Source organism: Candida pseudojiufengensis, assembly GCF_024610245.1.
Source record: "Candida pseudojiufengensis strain CBS 10847 chromosome Unknown scaffold7, whole genome shotgun sequence".
NCBI lineage: Eukaryota > Fungi > Ascomycota > Pichiomycetes > Serinales > Debaryomycetaceae > Lodderomyces > Lodderomyces pseudojiufengensis.
This window is the reverse complement of record NW_026261527.1, coordinates 727,869-750,750: the sequence shown is the minus strand read 5'-3', so window position 1 is coordinate 750,750 and position 22,882 is coordinate 727,869. Positions and strand designations below refer to the sequence as shown.

The window sequence follows — 22,882 nt, the reverse complement described above, 5'->3', positions numbered from 1 at the left end:
ATTGTTATGTAAGTATGGTGGAAAAAGTTATAATGAAACATATTCCAATCCAGATTCATGTCAAAATCAGATCTAAAGTACGTAGTATACCTGTCTAACTCGTTTTTATAAAACCGAAGATTGAGAGTATGATTAATCTGTAAAATATTATAAGAGTTTATGTTTCAGATTATGCTACCAAATTAATAGAACTATAATACTGCATATTGTATCTCTATCTATTGTCATAATAATATTTGTTCTTCTTTTCATTGGTTTATTATTACCAATACTATTAAAAAATAGAACCAGTAGCTACCAAATTATCACTAACAATTCTAACTAATTCTCACCAATTATATTATTAACAAAAAAATTTCATTATAAGAAACTGACTTTAAAACCCAAGATCAAAATAGCTCAATACCAACCAATCATTCACTAACCACTTTAAATAATAATCTTCAGACCTTATCAATTTTCTCATAAACATTTTTCAATTCAATTATGATTCGTGGTTCATCAATTTTAAAAAACAATATTGTTTCATCTCGTAGATTTTTATCAAATGGTATTAAATATACAACTTTATCAAATGGTATTACAGTAGCATCAGAAACTAATCCACAAGCATCTCATTCAACTGTTGGATTATATTATGGTGCAGGTTCAAGATCAGAACATCAATATTGTAATGGTGTTTCTGCTTTAACAACAAATGTATTAGTTCAAAAACAAGACCCATCTACTGGAGTTATATTAAGTTCTCATAATGATAGAGAATATAATGGTATTATTGCTGAAACTACAAATTCAAATATAGAAGAAGCTGGGAAATCAATTTCATCAATTGCATCAAATGCTGAAGAATTAATTAATAAATCAAATTTTGAAGATGCAAAACAACAATTAATTAAACAATCAAATGAAATTGAATCAAATCCCAAATCAAGAGTATTAAGTCATTTAGCATCAACAGCTTATCAAGGTTATTCATTAAGTTTACCAATAATCGGAACAACAAATTCAATTAAAAATTTAGAACAACAAGATTCTTTAAGACATTTATCAAAACATTTAGTAAATCATAATGTTGTTATTGCATCATCAGGAAATTTTGATCATGAAAAATTAATTAATGTAGTTGAAAAAAATTTAAAATTAAATATTGCTTCAAAACCTGAATTAAAACCTGCTGCATTTTTAGGTTCAGAAGTTAGAATGAGAGATGATACTATGTCCAAAGCATATTTTTCAATTGCTGTTCATGGTGAAGGTATAAATTCTCCAAATTATTATATTGCAAAAGTTGCAGCTGCTATATTTGGTAATTTTAATTTACATTCAACAAAAGCAAAATATACATCACCAAAATTAGCTTCAATTGTACAAGAATATGATATTGTTGAAAGTTATAATCATTTTTCAGAATCTTGGTCAGATACTGGTTTATGGGGTTATTATGCAGAAATTGCAAATAAATTTACAATTGATGATTTTTGTCATTTTTCTTTAAAACAATGGAATAGATTATCAATTTCAATAAGTGAAGCTGAAGTTGCAAGAGCAAAAGCACAAGTTAAAACTGCATTAGTTGATGAATTATTTTCTTCCAAAGATATTACAAATGATATTGCTAAAAAAGTATTAGCTGTTGGTTATAGACATTCAATAAAAGAAGCTTTTGAAAAAATTGATTCAATAACTGTTAAAGATGTTAAACATTGGGGACAAGCTAAAGTTTGGGATAGAGATATTGTTATTTCTGGAACTGGATTAATTGAAGATTTATTGGATTATAATAGAAACAGAAATGAAATGGCTATGTTAAGATGGTAAATAAATTAATAAATATTTAATAAATAAACAATTCAAATAATTTATAACACCATTTTTTATATACTCTTCTACATGATACCACTTTTTTTTAAATTTTGTTGAATTATCATATCAGCAACAGCACTTAATACAAATTTCATTGAATTTGTATCAGTAGCACAAGTTCTATGAATATAAATAGGTCGATTTAAATTTCTATTCATTTTTAAAAAATTTGTCTCAAAAAATTTTATTGATTCATTAAAATCATTATTTTTACCATTATAATCTGGGAAATATTTCTTTATTGGATTTTTTTGAATTTTTTTTTCAAATATATCAATTTTATTTAAAAATAAAATGAAAGGAGTATTTTTAAACCAATTTGAATTACATAATTGATCAAATAATATAATTGATTCATGCATTCTATTAACTCTTTCATCTTCAAATAACATTTGATCATATTCATTAATTGCTAAAACAAATAATACAGCAGTTATATCATCAAAACAATGAATCCATTTTTTACGTTCAGATCTTTGACCACCTGCATCCAATACTTTAAATTGAAAAGAATTTATTGTAAAATTTGTTTCTGTTATACCTGTAGTTTTAATTCTTCCTTTTAATATATCTAAATCTGAACTTAAATAAGTTGGATCAGCAAAATTAAAAACATTATTAAAATAATAATCTGCTGAACTTTCAAATTGAAATTCATTTGATCTTTCATAACATTTTTTAATACCTGAATCTAATGTCCATAATTTATGTATTGCTTCTGCTACATCTTGTCTCAGATATCTTTGTTCTTGTTGTTGTTTATTTAATAAATGTAAATTCTCAGAATCTAGTTCTTCATCATCATCATCCTCATAACTGTTTTCCTTATTTTTATTTGAATCTCCTCCTAAAAATTCTACAACTCCAGTACTATTCATTTTTCTTTTATTTTTACTTTTTTCATCATATTTTAAAATATAATCATTTAAAAAATTATTACCACCAGCAATAGTAGTATCAATTTGAGTTAATGCATCACTTCTCAATATACATTGTTTATAAGGAATTAAAGGATTATTTGGTTTATCACAATCTAAAGGAATTTTTAATTTTCTTGCTTGTATAATTAAAATTTTCATACTTTGTAAAACATCACACCATATGATTTGTGAATATTGCATTCTTTCTTGTTGTGAAAATCCTCCTTTATGTAATAGTTTTAACTGTTTTAATACTGTTGATTTACCACTTTCTCCTGCTCCTAATAATAATAACTTAACCCCCTTTTTTGAATTTTGTTTATTAAGATGTAATGATTGTTCTATCATATCATTAATTTGTTTATCATGTAAAAATGGATCATTTTCATCCTCTATTGGAACACTTGCTCCACAACCCATGATGTGTTAACTATTGTAATTTTGACTACTTAATTTCTTGTTTTAATAGGAAGTTGATTGATATTAGAAATTACGTGATGATAGTAGTAAAGATGTATTGATGATTGAGCTTTGTATTGATTAGTGGATAATAGTTAATAATAATAGTCGGATAAATTAGTAAGTTGTAATAATAATCAAAAAAGTTAATCAAAAATTTCATGTTGTAAATTAATGAACCCCAAACTTTAAAATTTCTAATCAAAATCGTTTGATAAAACAAGACAATAATTAATTAACATGTTCAGTAAATAATTCATAAGACTACTTAACTCAACCCACATTTCAAATTAATTAGCCCTATTAATCGATTTACCAAATTTGAAATTATGTAATATTTCTTAAATTGTTTCAGGATTCATAGAACAATAGATTGAATATTTTGTTCAACTTCTTGTGAATTTATTAAAATGATAACTTTTCTTGCTAGTTATTGAAGTCTTCTTTTCTTGATAGGCTCTCAACACTGGTTTGATCAGGCTTTCTTATCACTGTGTTGAAAGAATTTTGTAATCATTTCTATTGTAAAATCTAATGTTTAAGTACCTTGTTTTTTTTTTCTCTGAGATAATACCTGAAATTAGATCAAAGTGTCACAAAATCTCCAATCTCTCGTATAACTAATAATAATAATTATTAGATTTCATATCTACAATACACAATTTTTTCAAGTAAATTCATACTTTAAGAAAATACAGTCAATCATCTACCAAATTTTAAAATTTGTTTAAGATTATTATCCCATTAAGAGAAACTGGATTAACATCTAAATAAAATCGAGACATGGAGCTGAACAACGGTCTCATTCCAACGGCAAATCAATTTCAATAGAAAGTTGTTCAAATATGTCCTTACATTTTATTGCTAGGATTAGTTATATCACCATCACGCTTTCAGGTTATTCCACCACATTCATCCAAGAGGAAATTCTAACTGGCATATAGCATAGCATGATGCCTTCCATAATCTTACCTTGGGTTAAAGTCCAATTCCTACAAGCCGAGGCTCATTCATCCAGTTTTGTCCAGATTTTTTAACATTTTACATACCACTTATCATTCGTTCTTTGCAATCGTAAAGCCAGGAAAATCCTAATGAAAGTTTCGATGTTTCAAAGATTGCTGAATCCGAATGATAAGTGCAATGTAAAATGTTGAATAGATGTCGATGAATGTGGTGGGATAATTTGAAAGCATATAGAAGATGTAAATGGAGTATGCTATTTATTCGAAGCAATCCGTTGTTAAGATAGAGAACATTAAATCATATGTATGAAAATACATATGGGTTGTACTCAGGTGATCAAGTTTTTTAAAGCTTTCTTAACTTTTCGGCGGTATATCCTTGAAAGCCTTTTCCTCGTAAATGTAGTATCACTTCAGCGTACAAATTCAAATAGGGATTGTTGAGTTAAGTTTCAAACCTTGAAAAATATGTGAATATTTTAATTTAGAAAAAACATCAACAGTTTTATGAGATAAAAATTAAATTATAAGCTAACCCAAATAACTTAAAAATAATGCTATAATGAATGTATATTTTAAAAAATAACCAAACTAAAAAAACTGTACTTACTTAAATTAATTTACAAATGAATTAAAACTTTTGAAATAAAAAACTATCTGAAATACTTAAAATGACTTTAACTATCGAAAATACAGAGCAAAGTCAAACCTTATCCTCCCATTAGATTCTCTCCCAATTTCTTAAATAATTTCTCTTGGTATTAAACCATGAGAACCAACTAAAAATTCTTTTAAAAAATGATTAGGTAATCTAGTTAAAGCAACATCAGGTAATATAATATTTTTATTACTATTACCATAAATATTATTTGAATCTTTAAATAAAGAACCATTATTTTTTTTACCCAACAGATAAAGACTAGAGCTACTTGAAGCAGAAGATAATAATTCACCATTTGGTCCAGAATATTTTATAATTCTTAAAAATGTAATTTCTAATGGTGATAAACTTGTTGGTTTAACTAATATTTTTGAACACCATGAATCTTCCATTGTTAATGGTTTTATACATCTTAAACATATCTTATAATATTTTTTTTTTGTTTGTGGTTTATCTAATGGTGGATTCCATTTATAATCTAAATCATTATTAAAATTTTTGGGGTTTGATGATCTTTGTCTTTTTTGTTTTTGATTTTGTTGTTGTTGTGATTGTGATTGTGATTCTGATGGTGGTGGTGTGAAATATTCATCAGTATCTTCATATTCTTCATCTTCTTCCTCCTCCTCATTTTCATCTATTACTTCATCCACATCTTCCTCATCTTCATCATCTTCATCATCTGAATGTGGTAAATCAGACATATTTTGAATATCTTCTTGATCATCAACAATATTAGGGGTATTTTGATTTTGAATTTGAAGATGATCATGAATCAGAGTTTCAATTCTTGATCTTCTTAATACTTCATTAAATTCATCATCATATTCATCATCATCATCATCGTCATCATCAACATTATAATCATCTTCATCTTCATGTTGTCGATGATGATCGGAGTTAATGAAAAATTGTGGCTGATTATGATTCCCATTTCTTTGAGATTGTTGAAAATTATGATAACTTGATGATGAATTTTCAATTGGATTATATAAATCATTTTCTGAACGAGATCTATTAACAGCTAATGGAGTATCGAATCCAACATTATTTTGTTTTTGATTTATTCCTTTTCCAAATGATTGAATTTTTGAATTTTTTGATCTTGATTTAATTAATTTTAATTTTAATTTACTTAATGAACCTTTAATTTTATTTGGATCAGATAATGATCTTGATCTATTATTTGAATTATTTAAATTATTATTAGATGATGAATTAAAATCTCTTAATCTGTTACTATTACCGTTACTATTATTTCTATTTCTATTTCTTCTTCTTCTTCTTGGAACAGTCCTATATTTTGGTAATTCTCTTTCATTAATATCTAAACTTACATCTTTACCAACATTTAAAGCTAAATTCCAATCAATTAAATCTTGTATACTTCCAAAATTTAATAATATTTGTTCATTTTCAATTCTTAATCTTAAAACATTTACCTTTTTTTTATAATCTGTTGCTAAACCTAATTTTGTATGTTGTAAAGAATAAGAACGAACTAATCCCTTTTTTTTATTATTATATGAACTATCATCTAATAATCCTAATTTTTTAACATAATCATAAAATTGATGATCACTATAATCTGTAAATATTGAATTATTTGTTGATTCAATTTTATAACCATTATTAATTTTATTTTTTGGATTAAATGCAAATATTTGAGTTTCATATTGTGTTGGTAAATTATATAAATTTAATTGAGTTGAATTTAATTCTGCAATAAAATATTTCCAACTTCTATTTGATGATAATTCAAATGGATTATTCCATTCTAATTTTCTTGCAACTATTCCTATTTTATATATTGCAGGAGAATATGAAGGTGGTAAAATTTCTTGATTAAGTATTTGAAATGATTTGTCAGTGGTAATAGATGAAGAAGCTATGTAAGAATCATAATATTGTTGATCATATGATGATATAGGAAAATTGATTGGAAACTTAGGACAACCTCCTGGTGGTAAAGTATCATAAGAAGGTGGTAATACAGGATTTGGTTCTATTAATTGTAAATAATCTTGACAATTAGGTAAACTTTGTAAAAGATCATCGTAATTATATAAAGGGGAATTTGATTTAAATATATTTGATGTTTTTGGTGATTCTGAAATTGAAGAACATGGAGTTGGAGGAGTTGAAGGTCTACTACTGTTTGAAGTATGATTATTTTCATTATCAGCACTTGATATAACTGAAGATGAAGATGATGATGAAGAAGAGGAACTTATAGTTCCCTCATTAATATTATGCATATTTTGATCAATTTTTTGATGTTGTAAAAAATTAGAATGACCTAGAAATGTATCCATTGATTGACTTTTGTTTGAAGATATGGATATATGATTTAAAGATGGTATATTTCTTAATTGCATTATATTCCTGTGATTCCGTGGAAATTTATAAAACCTCTCGGTATTTAAATTTTTGTGTTTGATTTATAACCGGCGACTGATTTGATTGATCTTTTGATAAATTTCCTAGATTATGATGATTTACTTTTCCAATCCTTGATCTATTAATCAATTTCAATGTCTTTTGTAATAACAGATGTGTTTTTTTTTCTTTGTTGCTTTTCTTGTTTAAAAAATTGGTTGTAAAATAATAAATTTATATTTTTGATATCTGAAACATATGTAACAAAAGTAATATTAAAAAAGTTGTAATGATAAATTGATAATACTAATATGTAAGTTGATAAAAAAGTATTGTATAAGACTGTATGAGTTTATGAATGAGATCAATGTCTATAAGAACAAGTTATTGAACTGGTTGTAAATAGTGATTATAAAAAAAAGAGTGGTTGTAAATTATTATTTATTATTAATATTTTTTAACTCTAGACTATGATATTCTCTCTCTCTTACATTCTTTATCATATTCTTATCATACTAAAATAAAATAATAATTTATAGGAGAGAATTAAATAAATCACAAAACATAGTATGAAAAAGAGCAAATCAAAATCAAGCTGAGTAAGACTTAGACTAGCTTCTAGGCTTAGATTCTAGTTAGTAATAGTTTTAAGTCGTATGCTACTTCGCAAAGAAATTAATGAACAATCTAATCTTTAATACATTAAAGCAATTATATTTCTTATGACTTAGAAATTAATCTTCTCTTGTTTCATCTCTTTTCATGAGATGATTTCAATTTAAATTTGCTTTGAAATGAATAGATATATCCATCTGATACACAAAATAAATAGGCAAAAAAAGGGGGTAATAACCTAGAATACTAACTACCTACTACGTAACTGATATGTTACAATTGTCTTACGATATTACTAAGTACTACTACTACTACTGGAATTCACTAAATCCTATAAATTCATCTCCAATTTTTTTAAACTTCTCTGAAACAGTTTTATTTTTTTATAAAACGTTCCTAACTTAGTAAAAAACTTACTCCAATTTTTATTTTCATTCTTATCGGATGAATTGAATCAAAAAATAATATTTTATTTTATAGAAGATCAGAATGAACATTACTAGAGAATTTAAGCGGATTAATTCAATTATCACATTGAATTCTTGACTAATTTAAGTAACATCTCATGAGAACCAAGTTGATTAGATCTTTCAGGCCTCATGTGATTTATCATCGTGTGGTTAACACCTTCCATTCATCCATTTAATATTTTTATTTCTTTTTTCTTTGGCCGATTTAAGTTTTATTACATTTAAATCAATCGGATTTAAAAAAGGTTAAATTCTTAAATCTATAAACTAAATATATCCATTAGAACAATTTAGAGTTTACAAAATACACCAAATGGATGACCTATCAAAGAATAAGCTGTTAGATATTTAATGTCATTTCACAATTCTACATTCTTCCATTTGAAAGAATACTTACACCGGTTGTGTATAATAGATACGTTTGTTTCAAACTATATAAAGCAAATTATCATATAGTCATCTTCATTTTAAATGGATAAGTTTCGAAGACAACATCAATTATAAGTCATACTAAACCAAAAGCGTTCTCATTAATTCTTCATTAAATTCTCCTCCGACTTCTCATAACCTTAAAATCTAGATTTCATTCTTTCAATTTCATTCAAAGAAGAGTTTACAAAAACATGTTACAATTCTGTCACAATTATCTAAAATACAGCCAACTCGTGATACAACCTTCTGTAATGCAATCTTATGGACTGAAGATCAAATCAAATGTCAAACTATCAGATTAAAAGTCTCATACAATAAGTATTTCAATCAAATTTCAATCTCCTGGAATGTATATTTGCCTTTTGAATATAATTCAAAGGTGATCTTACATTGACATGATTTCGCTATGTTTGCTTTTGAACTTCTATTTCAGTTGAAGTTCGAAAACAAGCCTGAATTTTTATTACAAAAAGTTAAAGTGTCATTCCATAATTCAGATTGTAAATTTAATTTAATAGTGTGTTTGAGAATTCTAATCTGATAGTTTTTTTATTTCAAGATCCTGGTACCATACAATTTACCTTATGTGGAATGAAGTGAATTTCATATTTCATGATGAATGTTATTAGTAATAAGGAATGATCCTCTAGTGTTTGTAAAAGAATATTATGATGAAGCACGTAAAACTTTTTCAAAAAATTTTTCAAATGTTTTTTTATATACCGTACTTAAGCAGTCCTGCATGTACATCAAATATCTATTACAACTGCGTTTATGTATGCAAATAATGATGCTAAATTCAAACACTTTACATAGAAGTAGACAAATTAATCTTACTCTATGTGTTCAATTGCTTCAGAGTAGAAGTAGTAACAATATAGAAACATTAAAGAGATTCAGTGGATTGAAGCTGCATTGAAGGAATTCAATAAATTAAAAATGCTATTAAAAATAAATATATATATATACATACATGAACACCAAATCATAATTCAATTTTAATAACTTCAGGTTCAAGAGTATTTAAATCTAATACCACAAATTCTCCAGTTTTTTTGAAATCAGGTATACTAATTAATCTAACTGTAGAATTAGAATCAACACATTTATATATATCAGTTTCAAATTTAGGTTGATTTCCAACAAAATATAAATGAGGTAAATCTTTATTAAAAATAAAAGGATCATAATTATCATAAGGATAACAATATAAAGTATCTGGTGCTGTGGGGATAAAATTTTGCCATTTCATACTTGATTTCATTATTTCTATTGATGAATTTAATTGTTGTTGAGATTTGGGGATATATTTTTTAATATCTTCAACATTTTGACCACTTGTTCCTAAAAATTTTATGTTGTTAATTTCAAACCATACGGGATTTGTTAATCTTGATAATCTATTTTGTCCAATTATTGATTGATTTAATTTAAATAATGATTTATGTAATGGTAGTTGAGGTAAACAAATTTCAGAAGGATCATTTTCTCCAGGCATTATTGAAATTGGTAAATTAATTAATAAATCATTTAAAAATTGATCTAATAACACCAATGATTCATTATTATATTTTGAAATATTTTTTGAACCATAATTATTTGTTGTTATAAAATTTTTTAAATCATTTTCTGATGTTATATCTCGAATAGGTTCAATTGAATTTCCAACTATAATTAATTGTGATATTTTACTATTAAAGTTCCTATCATTTTCACCACCTAATTCTCCAATTAAATATTCTTTTAAAATTTCTAATTTTAAATCATAATTAGAATTTAAACCAACATTTAAACCTGAAATTAATGCAATTTTTTTATTTTCTCCTTGTATTGGTAAATTTAAAGATTTTTGAGGTGCACATTTAGGATAAATAACATCCATTATTTCAAATATACCTGCTTGAATTTCAATACCTAATACTGCAACAATACATCCAGTAACTAATAAATTTTTTTTTAAAAATTCTTCATTATGTAATACTGCTCTACCTGATTCATCTTCTAACATTACAATCGACTGCTCATCATTATTTCCATCATCATCACCTAAATAACTTACTGGTACTAATGGTAAAATATCATCACTTCCTTTTTCAACATCATTTAAAATATTTAATTTATATTTTGCATCACAAAATATAGTACCAATAACCCAACATAATTTCCCACTTGTTATATCTAAAATTTTATCTTGTTTTGTTATTGTTTGTCCATCTATTTTTCTTGTTCCATTACCCCATTTCTTCATTGCATTTGAATTAATTCTTTCTTTTAAAATATTTAATCTATATTGATACATTGAAAAATATTGTTTATCATATTTTTTATTTTTTGGATCTATAAAAAATTCATTTCTTTTTTCAAAATTTTGATTTATTTTTGTTGTTTGTCTTTCTAGTCGCTGATTCAGATCATTATTTATATAGTCTATATATGATGATGACATGCTTCTTGATTCAGTGATTAATTCGTACTAGATTTTGAAAAAGTAAAATAAAACTGTCTTAAACGCGTATCAGATAGTACAAAAGGAAAAAGAGTAAAGTTGGTAGCACAGACGAATTCAATTTACTTACTTACCCTCATTCTATAGCGATTACCAAAACAACAACTTTCTATATCCTTCAATAACTTTATTAACTACTTACTTATCATACTCTATGCTACTTTTTATCTCTTCTTTGCTTTTTATGTTTCTTTTCTATAGATTTACCACTTGCACCAATAGTTATATTAACTTTTGGAGGTACATCAAATCCAAAAGATTTTCCAACTTTAACTAAATCTAATTTATCAATTTGATAAACAGTTTTTAAAGAATGAGAAGCATAAGCTTGTAAATAAGCTCTATAACCATCTTTAGCAGATTGATGTAATAAATAATTAGTTTTTATTAATTTTGTTAATTGTGATTGAACATTTGCTATTTTATTTGTTGGAAATTCATATTCATTTAATGGAACATTTGCTGCTTTTAAATATCTTAAAAATCCTAATTCTGATGGTGTTAAAAACATTAATGATTTACCTTTACCTTGTGTACCTCTTGCTGTTCTTCCTACTCTATGAATATAATCTCTTGGATCATCTGGTGGATCAAATTGTATAATCCAATCAACTGATGGAATATCTAAACCTCTTGCTGCAACATCTGTACATACTAATATTCCTTGTTTTGCATTACAAAATTCAAAAAATGTATTTGTTCTTTTTTGTTGTTTTTGTTTCCCATGTAAATCAAGTACTGGTAAATCAATATAATTTAATAATTCACTATAAAATTTAACACTATTACATGATGATAAAAATACAATAATTTTTTTTTTAACATTTCTTTTTAAAAATGAAAATAATAATAAAAATCTTTTATCTGAATCACATACAACATAACCTTGTTCTAATCCATCTGCAGTTGATACATCTTTTTCAGGAACAACATTTATATATAAGGGACCAGGTCTTAATGAAATACGAGCTAAATCTTCAACTTTTGTAGTTTGAGTTGCAGAGAATAACATCGTCTGTCTATCTTCATTTGGTAAAATCTTTATAATTTGTTTCATTTCTTCTTCAAATCCAATTTCTAAAATTCTATCAGCTTCATCAATAATTAAAGCTTTTAAATTACTATATACAAATCCTTGAGTGTTTTTTAAATGATCTAATAATCTTCCTGGTGTTGCAACTAATAAATTAACTCCTTTTGCTAATTTTGTTGCTTCTTGTCTTCTATCTGCTCCTCCAATAACTATACCACAAGTTTGTGAATGATGTTCCATTAATTGTCTTGCTACTCCAAATATCTGTAGTGCTAATTCTCTTGTTGGTGTTATTATTATGACTGTTGTACCATTTCTTGGTTTAATTTTCAAAGAATATAGTAATTCAATAGCTGGTATTAAAAATGCTAAAGTTTTACCAGATCCTGTTTTTGCTGCTCCCAATACATCTCTACCTGCTAATAATGGTGGTATAGTTTTGGCTTGAACTTTTGTCATTTTTTGAAAACCCATTTCATTTATTGCTTTCATTGTTGGTTCTGAAAATCCAGCTTTTTCAAAAAGATAATTAGTTCCATCATCTTCATTATTATCATTATTTGTAATTTCAATAGATTCAGATACTTTTGCTTTAGTCAATTCTTGTAGCCTTTTTTCATCTTTCCTTTGTTTTTTATCTTTTTTGGATTCTGGATCTTTTATATTATCACCTAATAATCCAGCTACTTCTTCAAAATCATCATCTATTTCGTTAACTAGTTTATCTGTATCTTCTTCCTCTATCTCTGCTTCGTCTCTAGATCTTTTCTTTAATGACTCTTTTGACTTCGGACTCTTTGATTCTTTTGCCATTATTAATTTTGAGTATAAAGTTATATGTTAATTGAGTGGTCGTAATTGTTGTTTGATATTTAGATGCATCTCATTTCAATGTCTCATCTCCAGATTATAAATTTATTATGAAGTCGTGTAAGTTGGCAAAGTATGAAATTTATATTTTGTATACCAGAGCAGCAGTCAAAATATTTTGCAACCAGAATGAGATCAAAGCAAATGAGATCAAAAGAGCTAAAAAAAAAAGTTACATACCATTCTCAGCAAGCTTTTTACGCAATACATGAAGGACGCATAAAGGTAGGTACTGTATTCGAAGAAGCTCAAAGCAAGCCATTTGCTCGAGAATTTGGCTACCGAAAGAGCGATCACACCCTTTGGGCAAATGCTTCGTCAATGTCAACGATAAAAGTTGCAAGAAGGGCTGATCAAACTACTTTTTTTGTACATCTCTTTAGTGATTACTCATTCTTAAATTGTTTATTTACATTTCTTTATTCCGTAGACTATTACACAAAACTGTGAGTTGAAAAATTACAGATTTTGAAATATCAGATTGCCATTTTTAATCAAAATTAGAATTATCATAATGATACTGACAGAACTAGTCAGAAGATCAGCAAATTAGAAGAAGATGTCGAACTATAATACCACCTCCACTGGCTCATATATGCAAGCTATGCAGCCTTTGGTTGAAGCAATGAATAAATGGTCTCAATCACAAGAAGTTAATCAAAAACTATCACAGATCGATAATGAAAATGCAAAATTCACTACAATTGACAAAATTTTACCTAAATTCGATGATATATCTATTGACTCACTATCCAAAATTAGCTCTCAGAATCAAGACCAAAATGACAAAGTGTTGAAGAAGCTCGAGAAGGAATGTTCAAGAGTAAGTCTTCAGAGAGGGCAAAATGAAGATGAAGTTTTCACCCTTGTCAAATCATTAGTTGCCAATTCTACAAACGACGAACAATTACAATCTTCTTTATTTGACATTTTGGGATTTGAAGAAATTGATTTGATATCCACAATTATACAGAATAAAGAAATTTTCAATCAAACCAATGGATTAATGTCTGCACAAGAAAGAGCCCAACTTATTATTGATAATAGAAACAAAACAAAGAATCAGGAATTATTACCGAAATCATTCAATCAAAAGTATCCTCATGTATATAAAAATCAAGATACTGTTAATTTAGCAGCTGTAACTGGTGGAAAATTCACATTACCAAAGGGAACAACAAGAAATACATACCCATTGAATGAAGAATTAATAATACCTTATCCTGAGGAACTGCCGAATAAATGGATCTCGGACAATCAATTAATAAAATTGAAAGATATGGATTTTTTATGTCAAGGTACTTTTAAAAATTATAAAACTTTGAACAAGATGCAGAGTTTGGTATATCCTATAGCTTATAATACTAATGAAAATATGCTTGTATGTGCTCCAACAGGTGCAGGTAAGACAGATGTTGCATTATTAACTATTTTACATACTATACAACAATTTGTAACAGAAACAATGAATGATGAAGGTGATGTAACTATAGATATAGATTATGATGAATTTAAAATTATTTATGTTGCTCCATTAAAAGCATTAGCTGCAGAAATTGTTGAAAAATATTCAAAAAAATTACAATGGTTAGGTATAAAAGTACGTGAATTAACTGGAGATATGCAAATGACTAGAAAAGAAATTACCGAAACTCAAATTATTGTAACTACACCTGAAAAATGGGATGTTGTGACAAGAAAACTGAATGGTGATAGTGAATTAGTTTCAAGAGTTAAACTATTGATTATTGATGAAGTTCATCTTTTACATGAAGATAGAGGTTCAGTTATTGAAACATTGGTTGCTAGAACTTTAAGACAAGTTGAAAGCACGCAACTGATGATTCGAGTAGTAGGGTTATCTGCTACATTACCAAATTATATGGACGTTGCTGATTTCTTGGGAGTAAATCGAAATGCAGGGATGTTTTATTTTGATCAATCATTTAGACCTATTCCATTACAACAACAGGTTCTTGGTGTAAGGGGTAAAGCAGGTTCCAAAACAGCAAGAGAAAATCTTGATAAAATATCTTACGAAAAATTAGTGGAGTATTTAAGTCAAGGTCTACAAATCATGGTATTTGTACATTCTCGTAAAGAAACAGTTAAAACTGCTAGAACATTTATACAAATGGCTCAAGATCATAACGAACTAGATCTATTTGATTGTTCTGAAACTCCATCTTATGAGAGATTCAAAAAGGAAGCATCTCAGAAAAATAGAAGTAAAGAACTTCGAGAGTTATTTCCTCATGGGTTTGGTACTCATCATGCAGGTATGTTAAGAAGTGATCGAAATCTTACAGAAAAAATGTTTGAATCTGGAGCTATTAAAGTGTTATGTTGTACTTCAACATTAGCATGGGGTGTGAATTTACCTGCAGCTGTTGTTATTGTCAAAGGAACTCAAGTATATAATTCAAAAGCTGGTGGGTTTACAGATTTAGGAATATCAGATGTAATACAAATCTTTGGACGTGCGGGTAGACCACAATATGAAAAATTTGGTGTTGGTATATTATGTACAACAAGTGATAAAATGGATCATTATATTTCTTTATTAACTCAACAACATCCAATTGAATCAAAATTAAAAGAAAAATTAATTGACAATTTAAATGCCGAAATTTCTTTGGGAACTGTGACAAATGTTGATGAAGGTGTTCAATGGTTAGGTTATACCTATATGATCACTAGAATGAAGAAAAATCCTTTTGCTTATGCTATGTCATGGCAAGAAATTCAAGAAGATCCAACTTTAATAAATAAAAGAAGAGAAATGATTGTACTGTGTGCCAAGAGGTTACATGCTTTACAAATGATCATATATGATGAAGAAACAGGAACTTTAGTGCCGAAAGATTTGGGTAGAATTGCTTCAGATTTCTATTTGTTATCTAATTCAGTTGAAATTTTTAATCAAATGGTAAACCCATTAGCAACAGAAGCAGATATTTTATCAATGATCAGTATGAGTAGCGAGTTTGATTCCATTAAATTTAGAGAAGAAGAATCTAAAGAGTTAAAACAATTATTGGAAGATGATTCACCATGTCAAATTGCAGCTGATGTGGATTCTCCACCAGGCAAGACAAATATTTTGTTGCAAGCTTTTATATCACAAGCTAATATCAGGGAATCAGCTTTAGTTTCAGATTCAAATTATGTTGCTCAAAATTCAGCTAGAATTTGTCGTGCATTATTCTTGATAGCAATGAATAGGAAATGGGGTAAATTAATGGATATCATGTTATCATTATGTAAATCTATTGATAAAAGAATTTGGTCATTTGAACATCCAATGTGTCAATTTGACTTACTGGAGCCTGTATTGAGAAATATTAAAAATAAAAATCCATCAATGGATACGCTACGTGATATGGAAGCTGCAGAATTAGGTGATTTAGTGCACAATAAACTGATGGGACCTACACTTTATAAATTGATTGGCAAATTTCCTTATATTGAAATAGATTCAGAAATTTTTCCCATCATGACAAATGTAATGAGAATTCATATTGATTTGACTCCAGATTTCGTATGGGATGAAAGATATCATGGCCAGGCTCAAATATTTTGGTTAACTGTTGAAGAATCTGATAAGCTGAATATTCTACATGTTGAGAAATTCATTTTAAATAAAAGACAATTAAATAGTCCTCATGAAATGGATTTCATGATTCCTTTATCTGACCCATTACCGCCTCAAGTCGTTGTTAAATTGGTTTCTGATTTATGGATTGGATCTGAAACTGTTCACGCCGTATCATTTCAGCATTTAATACGACCACAAAATGAAACAACCAAAACTGAATTATTACGACTACAACCATTACCTGTTGAAGCATTGAAAAACCCCGAAATAGAAAGTATTTACTCATCAAAATTTAGATATTTCAATCCTATGCAAACTATGGTTTTTCATACTTTGTATAATTCAAACGAAAGTGCATTTGTTGGATCTCCCACTGGTTCAGGTAAGACAGTTGTAGCTGAATTAGCAATTTGGCATGCATTTAATGAATTTCCATCTTCAAAAGTAGTTTATATTGCCCCTATGAAAGCTTTGGTTCGTGAAAGAGTTGATGATTGGAGAAAAAGAATTTGTGCCAACACTAATCATAAATTGGTCGAGCTAACTGGTGATTCTTTACCAGGAGTTAATGAAGTAAAAGAGGCTGATATAATTATAACAACTCCAGAAAAATTCGATGGTATATCACGTAATTGGCAAACAAGAAAATTTGTTCAACAAGTTTCATTAGTTATTATGGATGAAATACATTTATTAGCAAGTGATAGAGGTCCTATTTTGGAAATGATTGTTAGTAGAATGAATTATATATCTTCACAAACCAAAAAGCCCATCAGGTTATTAGGTATGTCTACTGCTGTTTCAAATGCTTTTGATATGGCTGGTTGGTTAGGTGTAAAAAATGGATTATTTAATTTCCCTCAATCTGTTAGACCTGTTCCATTACAAATGTATATTGATGGATTTCCTGATAATTTAGCATTTTGTCCATTGATGAAAACAATGAATAAACCTGCATTCATGGCGATAAAACAACATTCACCAACAAAACCAGTTTTAATTTTTGTTGCATCTAGAAGACAAACAAGATTGACAGCATTAGATTTAATACATTTATGTGGAATGGAATCTGACCCTAGAAGATTCTTGAAAATGGATGAGTTTGAACTTGAGGAGGTTCTTTCAAAAGTCAAAGATGAAACATTAAAACTTTCATTACAATTTGGAATGGGATTACATCATGCGGGTTTAGTTGAGTCAGATAGATCAATATCTCACAAATTATTTGAACAAGGTAAAATTCAAGTTTTGATTGCTACATCGACTTTAGCTTGGGGTGTCAATTTACCTGCTCATTTAGTCATTATAAAAGGTACACAATTTTTTGATGCAAAAATTGAAGGGTATAGAGATATGGACTTGACAGATATTTTACAAATGATGGGAAGAGCAGGACGTCCAGCTTTCGATACTAGTGGTATTGCTATAGTCTACACCAAGGAATCTAAAAAGATTTTTTATAAGCATTTTTTAAATTTAGGATTTCCGGTAGAATCATCGTTACATAAAGTATTAGATAATCATATTGGTGCAGAAATTTCATCAGGTACAATAACAACGAGACAAGAAGCAATGGACTTCTTAACTTGGACCTTCTTGTATAGAAGAGCTCATAATAATCCTACTTATTATGGAATAGAAGATGTTTCTGAGTATGGTATATCCGAATACTTGGCTGGATTGATTGACAATACTATTGATAGTTTAATTGAGTCAAAATGTGTTATTGCAAAGGGGAATAACGAATTATATGCTACTCCATTCTTACATATTTCATCATACTACTACTTGTCTCATTTAACTTTAAGGAATTTTGTCAACAAGATCAACCCTGAATTCGGTTTCAGAGATTGTTTACAATTACTTTGTGAAGCGACTGAATATAATGAGTTAGCAACTCGTCACGGTGAAGAACTAATTAATATGGAATTATCATTAGCAATGAGATATAAAGCAGAAGATTTAAATTGTGAATTTATATGGGATCCTCACGTGAAAGCCTATTTATTGATTCAAGCTTATATGAGTAGAATTGAATTACCAATCGCAGACTATGCACAAGATACAGTTTCAGTATTAGATCAATCTTTACGTATATTACAAGCATTTATTGATGGCTCAGCTGAAATGGGTAATTATAAAGCCGTTTTGTCTTTTATTGAATTAATGCAATGCATTAAGCAAAGAATATGGTTTGATGATGATCCAATATCTGCATTACCTGGTTTATTTGTAACTACTACTAAAGAAAACAAATTTAATTCCAATTTAAATGAATTGGGTAGATTAAAGTCTGGGGAACTTTATAATTTTGCTAAAAAATATGGAGTTGCAGAAGATGATAAAAAAGAATTTGTGAGAATTGCTTCCCATTTACCAACAGGTGACTACAATATAAAACAAGATGAACCTGAACTAATTAAAGTAGAACTAGTTCATAACAATTACCCCTTAAATAACGAATTCAAAGTCTATTGTCCATATTTCCCGAAACCTCAGAGAGAGAGTTGGTTTATTATAGTGCATGATGATACTGAATTATTCCTATTGAAAAGAGCATCCGCAAGATTAGTAAACAAAAAAGGAATTGTTTCTTGTGATTTGGATATACCTAATGGTTTGTTTGGGAAACAAGTTATAATATCTTGTATCAACGATGCATTGAAAATTAAGTATAGCAAAGCATATACATTACTATAAATTATACGTTTAATGCTATTCAAAAAAATCGTCTTCTTCTTCTTCTTTACTTTCAACTTTAGTTTCCGGTGCGTCAATTTCTTTGGTTGGTTTATGTTCAATTTCGAGAGTCTTGATTTGTTTTCCTTGTAATATGTCATCGATGGTAAAAGTCAATTTATTTTCCTTCAACAAATTTTCCACTTGTTTCTTGAATTCCGTCCTTCTTGCATCCGTCTTTCTTAATCCAGCTTTTACATTTGGATCATTCAAATCTTCATCATTTGAACTCGGATACAACGAAATATACTTTTCAGATTTTGGAAATAAAACAACATATAAAAGGTCAATTTCTCCATGTCGTAATTGTTTCCTTACTTTTTTTATATCCTTTTTTACCTCCGTCTTCTGTACTTCTTCAAATGTCTTTCGTATTTGCTTGAGTTTTCTAATGGCTTTCTTTCGCTCAAAAAATCTCACCATATGATATTTAGTTGCATTGGTCTTTTGTTTTAGGTTGAGTTGAGATTGTTCTAGTTCAATTTTTAAACCTTTTAACGCTCTTGAATATTCCACTTTTTTATTTGCAGGTAGTTTGGAATTTGGTTCTTCGGCCTTTTTAAGTAGTCTTTCAATGTCTCTTATTTTCTTTTTCAATTTCGATGAAGACCCTGTATTTATAACTTTTGAAACTTCTATTGGGTCATTATTCAGTTTTTTGACATATTTCTTTTGCGGCTGAGTTTTGGGCATTATTTATTATCCTTTCATGAAGTTCAGAAGTAATGTGTGAATGTAATTATACAGCGTGGATACTTGTAGGTATGTTTCTTGGATCGAGATGATTATGCAGAGAAGCTCTTCCTTTAATTTTTTTCAACCAAATTGACACAAAACGTCAAATTTAGAATTAAATTATATCACCAACTTCAGAAAACCAAATCATTACCACTAGATAGATCAATTCAGTCATGGGGATTCTAGAAAAGATAGCTCAAATTCAAGAAGAATTATCTAGGACTCAAAAAAATAAAGCGACAGAATATCATATAGGTTTATTAAAAGGTAAACTAGCCAGATATAGAAGAGAATTATTAGAACCGCAACCAGGCCAAGGTGGTGGGGGTGGTGGTCAAGGATTCGAAGTTGCTAAAGCTGGAGATGCAAGAGTTTCATTAATTGGATTTCCATCTGTTGGTAAATCATCATTTTTGTCAAAAGTTACAAATACCAAATCCGAAGCTGCAAATTACGAGTTCACAACCTTGACAAGTGTTGGGGGAATTTTGGAGTATAATGGAGCAGAAGTTCAAATAGTAGATTTACCAGGAATTATAAAAGCTGCTTCTCAAGGGAAAGGTAGAGGAAAACAAGTTATAGCAGTTTCAAGAACTTCTGATTTAATATTAATGGTTCTTGATGCAACAAAATCTGAAGATCAAAAAACAATACTAGAAAATGAATTAGAAACCATGGGAATAAGGTTAAATAAGACAAGACCAAATGTCACGTTGACTTTGAAAAAGACAGGAGGTATAAAAATGAACTCCATAGTGCCACCAAAATACCTTGATGAAAAGATTGTCACAGCATTGCTAAAAGATTATAAAATACTAAATGCTCATGTTTTGATTAAAGATGAAAACATAACTATAGATGAGTTTATTGATGTCATAAATGAACAACACATCACATATATTAAATGTCTTTATGTGTATAATAAAATAGATGCTGTAAGTTTGGAAGAATGTGATAGACTAGCTAGATTACCGAACACTATAGTTATTTCGTGTGAATTAAATTTAGGTATTGATGATTTGAAAGAAGAAATATGGAGAAAACTCAACTTGTTGAGACTCTACACGAAGAGAAGAGGAATTTTACCAAAGTTTGACGACCCAATGGTTGTCAGAAATAAGAGCACTATATTGGAAGTATGTGATTCAATACATAGAGATATGAAAAATCAATTCAAATATGCCTTAGTATGGGGTTCAAGTGCAAAACATTCTCCACAAAAATGTGGATTAAATCATCCTGTTCATGACGAAGATGTTGTACAAATAGTAACTAAATAGATGACCTAATGTACGAAAAAATCATTCACTGCAACTATTGCAATCTCAGCCAGCTCTTTTGAACGTCGAGGTTAGTTTCGAATTTCACTGACATGAGGATATATGGATGCAAATAAAAAAAAGACGCGTAATCTCTATTTTTGTTGTTCTATTTTGAAAGTAGCACTGAATATGTTTCAATGAATAAATATAAAGATCTCCCAGATATAGACACATCGAATAAAGAGATTTTTGAATCATCAGATCAGGAAAATGACTCTGATATCGATCAAATCGATAGAATAGAGGAAGAGTTTAAGGATGTTAATTTTGATGAGAAACGCTTAGCATTTTCCAAATTCAATATTATAAATGCTGATAAGTTTGACTTTTCAGGTAATGTTTTAAATTCAATGGGATATCAGATAGAAGACAAATCAAGAGAAGAAACAATTGATGAAAAATTGGCAAGAATTAAAAGAGAGTTGGAAGAAATACGACAGACTCAAAATGTAAATGTTGATGAATTGATAAATGAAACATCAGAATTGGAGTCAAAAAGGAATCAACCGAAACTAGCGGAAGATAAATCAAGTTCTACTTCTATAAATGTCTTAAACCTACTACAGTTTGAGTCAAAACCTTTGGAATTGAACAGTAATAATTTGAATCAAATAAGTGATTTGGAGAATAAATTAAACAAATTGGAAACAATTATTGGTACAGGTTTAGATAGCGAAGACCAAACATCTTCGATTCAATCGAATATAAATGAAGTAGAGAGAAGGCTAAACATATTAGAACACCCAGAGTATAATTCCACTTCAATTTCGAATAAAATTGAAAAAATGACTAAAGAAATGAACAGGTTGGAGTTAAATAAAAAAATATATGGAATTGATAATGATTCCGAAAACGAGGTCATATTGAGTAAAATAGATAATAAGCAAAGGGTTGATGAGATATATAACATTTTACCTGATTTGGAGAAATATTTGAGTCACGCTCCGGTGCTACTACAAAGAATCAAGAACCTAAATAAATTACACAATGAATTGAGTGAGTCAATATCGTTAACTACAAATTTAGATCTGATGATGAATAACATGACTGAGGAATTCAAAAAGTGGGATAATTCTATTACAGATTTAGATTCCAAACTTAATTCTCAAATTGAAAACTTTCATGACAACCTGAAAAGTATAGATAATAGAATTACAGAGTTGTTAGATAGAATCAAAGACGTTTCAAATTAAATAAAATGCGTTTAGTTGTAAGTATAGACTTTATTTTAAATCGGCCTAACTTTCTTCTTTTATCACACTCGCTTCTATTTACTTTTCCTAATTTTGGAGATGATTATAAAACGTTACAC

At 28.2% G+C, this 22,882-nt stretch overlaps 9 protein-coding genes across 9 annotated transcripts; 4 read left to right on the top strand and 5 right to left on the bottom strand. All coding sequences in view use genetic code 12, as the record gives it.

Moving 5' to 3' along the window:
* Positions 1 to 486: 486 nt before the first annotated feature.
* On the top strand, positions 487 to 1,818 carry KGF55_002293 (ubiquinol--cytochrome-c reductase subunit; the record flags this gene model as incomplete). The annotated part of the gene is made up of 1 exon (XM_051756960.1): positions 487 to 1,818. The coding sequence occupies one exon, from the start codon at positions 487 to 489 to the stop codon at positions 1,816 to 1,818; it is 1,332 nt and encodes a 443-aa protein (XP_051615281.1).
* A 68-nt stretch (positions 1,819 to 1,886) lies between these two features.
* Positions 1,887 to 3,203, bottom strand: CAG1 (guanine nucleotide-binding protein subunit alpha; the record flags this gene model as incomplete). The annotated part of the gene is made up of 1 exon (XM_051756959.1): positions 1,887 to 3,203. One exon carries the CDS (start codon positions 3,201 to 3,203, stop codon positions 1,887 to 1,889), a length of 1,317 nt encoding a protein of 438 aa, XP_051615280.1.
* A 1,745-nt stretch (positions 3,204 to 4,948) lies between these two features.
* KGF55_002291 (uncharacterized protein) lies at positions 4,949 to 7,183 on the bottom strand (the record flags this gene model as incomplete). The annotated part of the gene is made up of 1 exon (XM_051756958.1): positions 4,949 to 7,183. One exon carries the CDS (start codon positions 7,181 to 7,183, stop codon positions 4,949 to 4,951), a length of 2,235 nt encoding a protein of 744 aa, XP_051615279.1.
* A 2,566-nt stretch (positions 7,184 to 9,749) lies between these two features.
* On the bottom strand, positions 9,750 to 11,063 carry HYS2 (DNA-directed DNA polymerase delta subunit; the record flags this gene model as incomplete). Its single annotated transcript, XM_051756957.1, has 1 exon — positions 9,750 to 11,063. The coding sequence occupies one exon, from the start codon at positions 11,061 to 11,063 to the stop codon at positions 9,750 to 9,752; it is 1,314 nt and encodes a 437-aa protein (XP_051615278.1).
* Positions 11,064 to 11,427: 364 nt separating this feature from the next.
* HAS1 (ATP-dependent RNA helicase) lies at positions 11,428 to 13,116 on the bottom strand (the record flags this gene model as incomplete). The annotated part of the gene is made up of 1 exon (XM_051756956.1): positions 11,428 to 13,116. The coding sequence occupies one exon, from the start codon at positions 13,114 to 13,116 to the stop codon at positions 11,428 to 11,430; it is 1,689 nt and encodes a 562-aa protein (XP_051615277.1).
* A 616-nt stretch (positions 13,117 to 13,732) lies between these two features.
* Positions 13,733 to 19,471, top strand: KGF55_002288 (putative RNA helicase; the record flags this gene model as incomplete). Its single annotated transcript, XM_051756955.1, has 1 exon — positions 13,733 to 19,471. The coding sequence occupies one exon, from the start codon at positions 13,733 to 13,735 to the stop codon at positions 19,469 to 19,471; it is 5,739 nt and encodes a 1,912-aa protein (XP_051615276.1).
* Positions 19,472 to 19,486: 15 nt separating this feature from the next.
* KGF55_002287 (uncharacterized protein) lies at positions 19,487 to 20,203 on the bottom strand (the record flags this gene model as incomplete). The annotated part of the gene is made up of 1 exon (XM_051756954.1): positions 19,487 to 20,203. The coding sequence occupies one exon, from the start codon at positions 20,201 to 20,203 to the stop codon at positions 19,487 to 19,489; it is 717 nt and encodes a 238-aa protein (XP_051615275.1).
* Positions 20,204 to 20,421: 218 nt separating this feature from the next.
* KGF55_002286 (uncharacterized protein) lies at positions 20,422 to 21,528 on the top strand (the record flags this gene model as incomplete). Its single annotated transcript, XM_051756952.1, has 1 exon — positions 20,422 to 21,528. The coding sequence occupies one exon, from the start codon at positions 20,422 to 20,424 to the stop codon at positions 21,526 to 21,528; it is 1,107 nt and encodes a 368-aa protein (XP_051615274.1).
* A 179-nt stretch (positions 21,529 to 21,707) lies between these two features.
* KGF55_002285 (uncharacterized protein) lies at positions 21,708 to 22,763 on the top strand (the record flags this gene model as incomplete). The annotated part of the gene is made up of 1 exon (XM_051756951.1): positions 21,708 to 22,763. One exon carries the CDS (start codon positions 21,708 to 21,710, stop codon positions 22,761 to 22,763), a length of 1,056 nt encoding a protein of 351 aa, XP_051615273.1.
* Between the last annotated feature and the right edge of the window lie 119 nt (positions 22,764 to 22,882).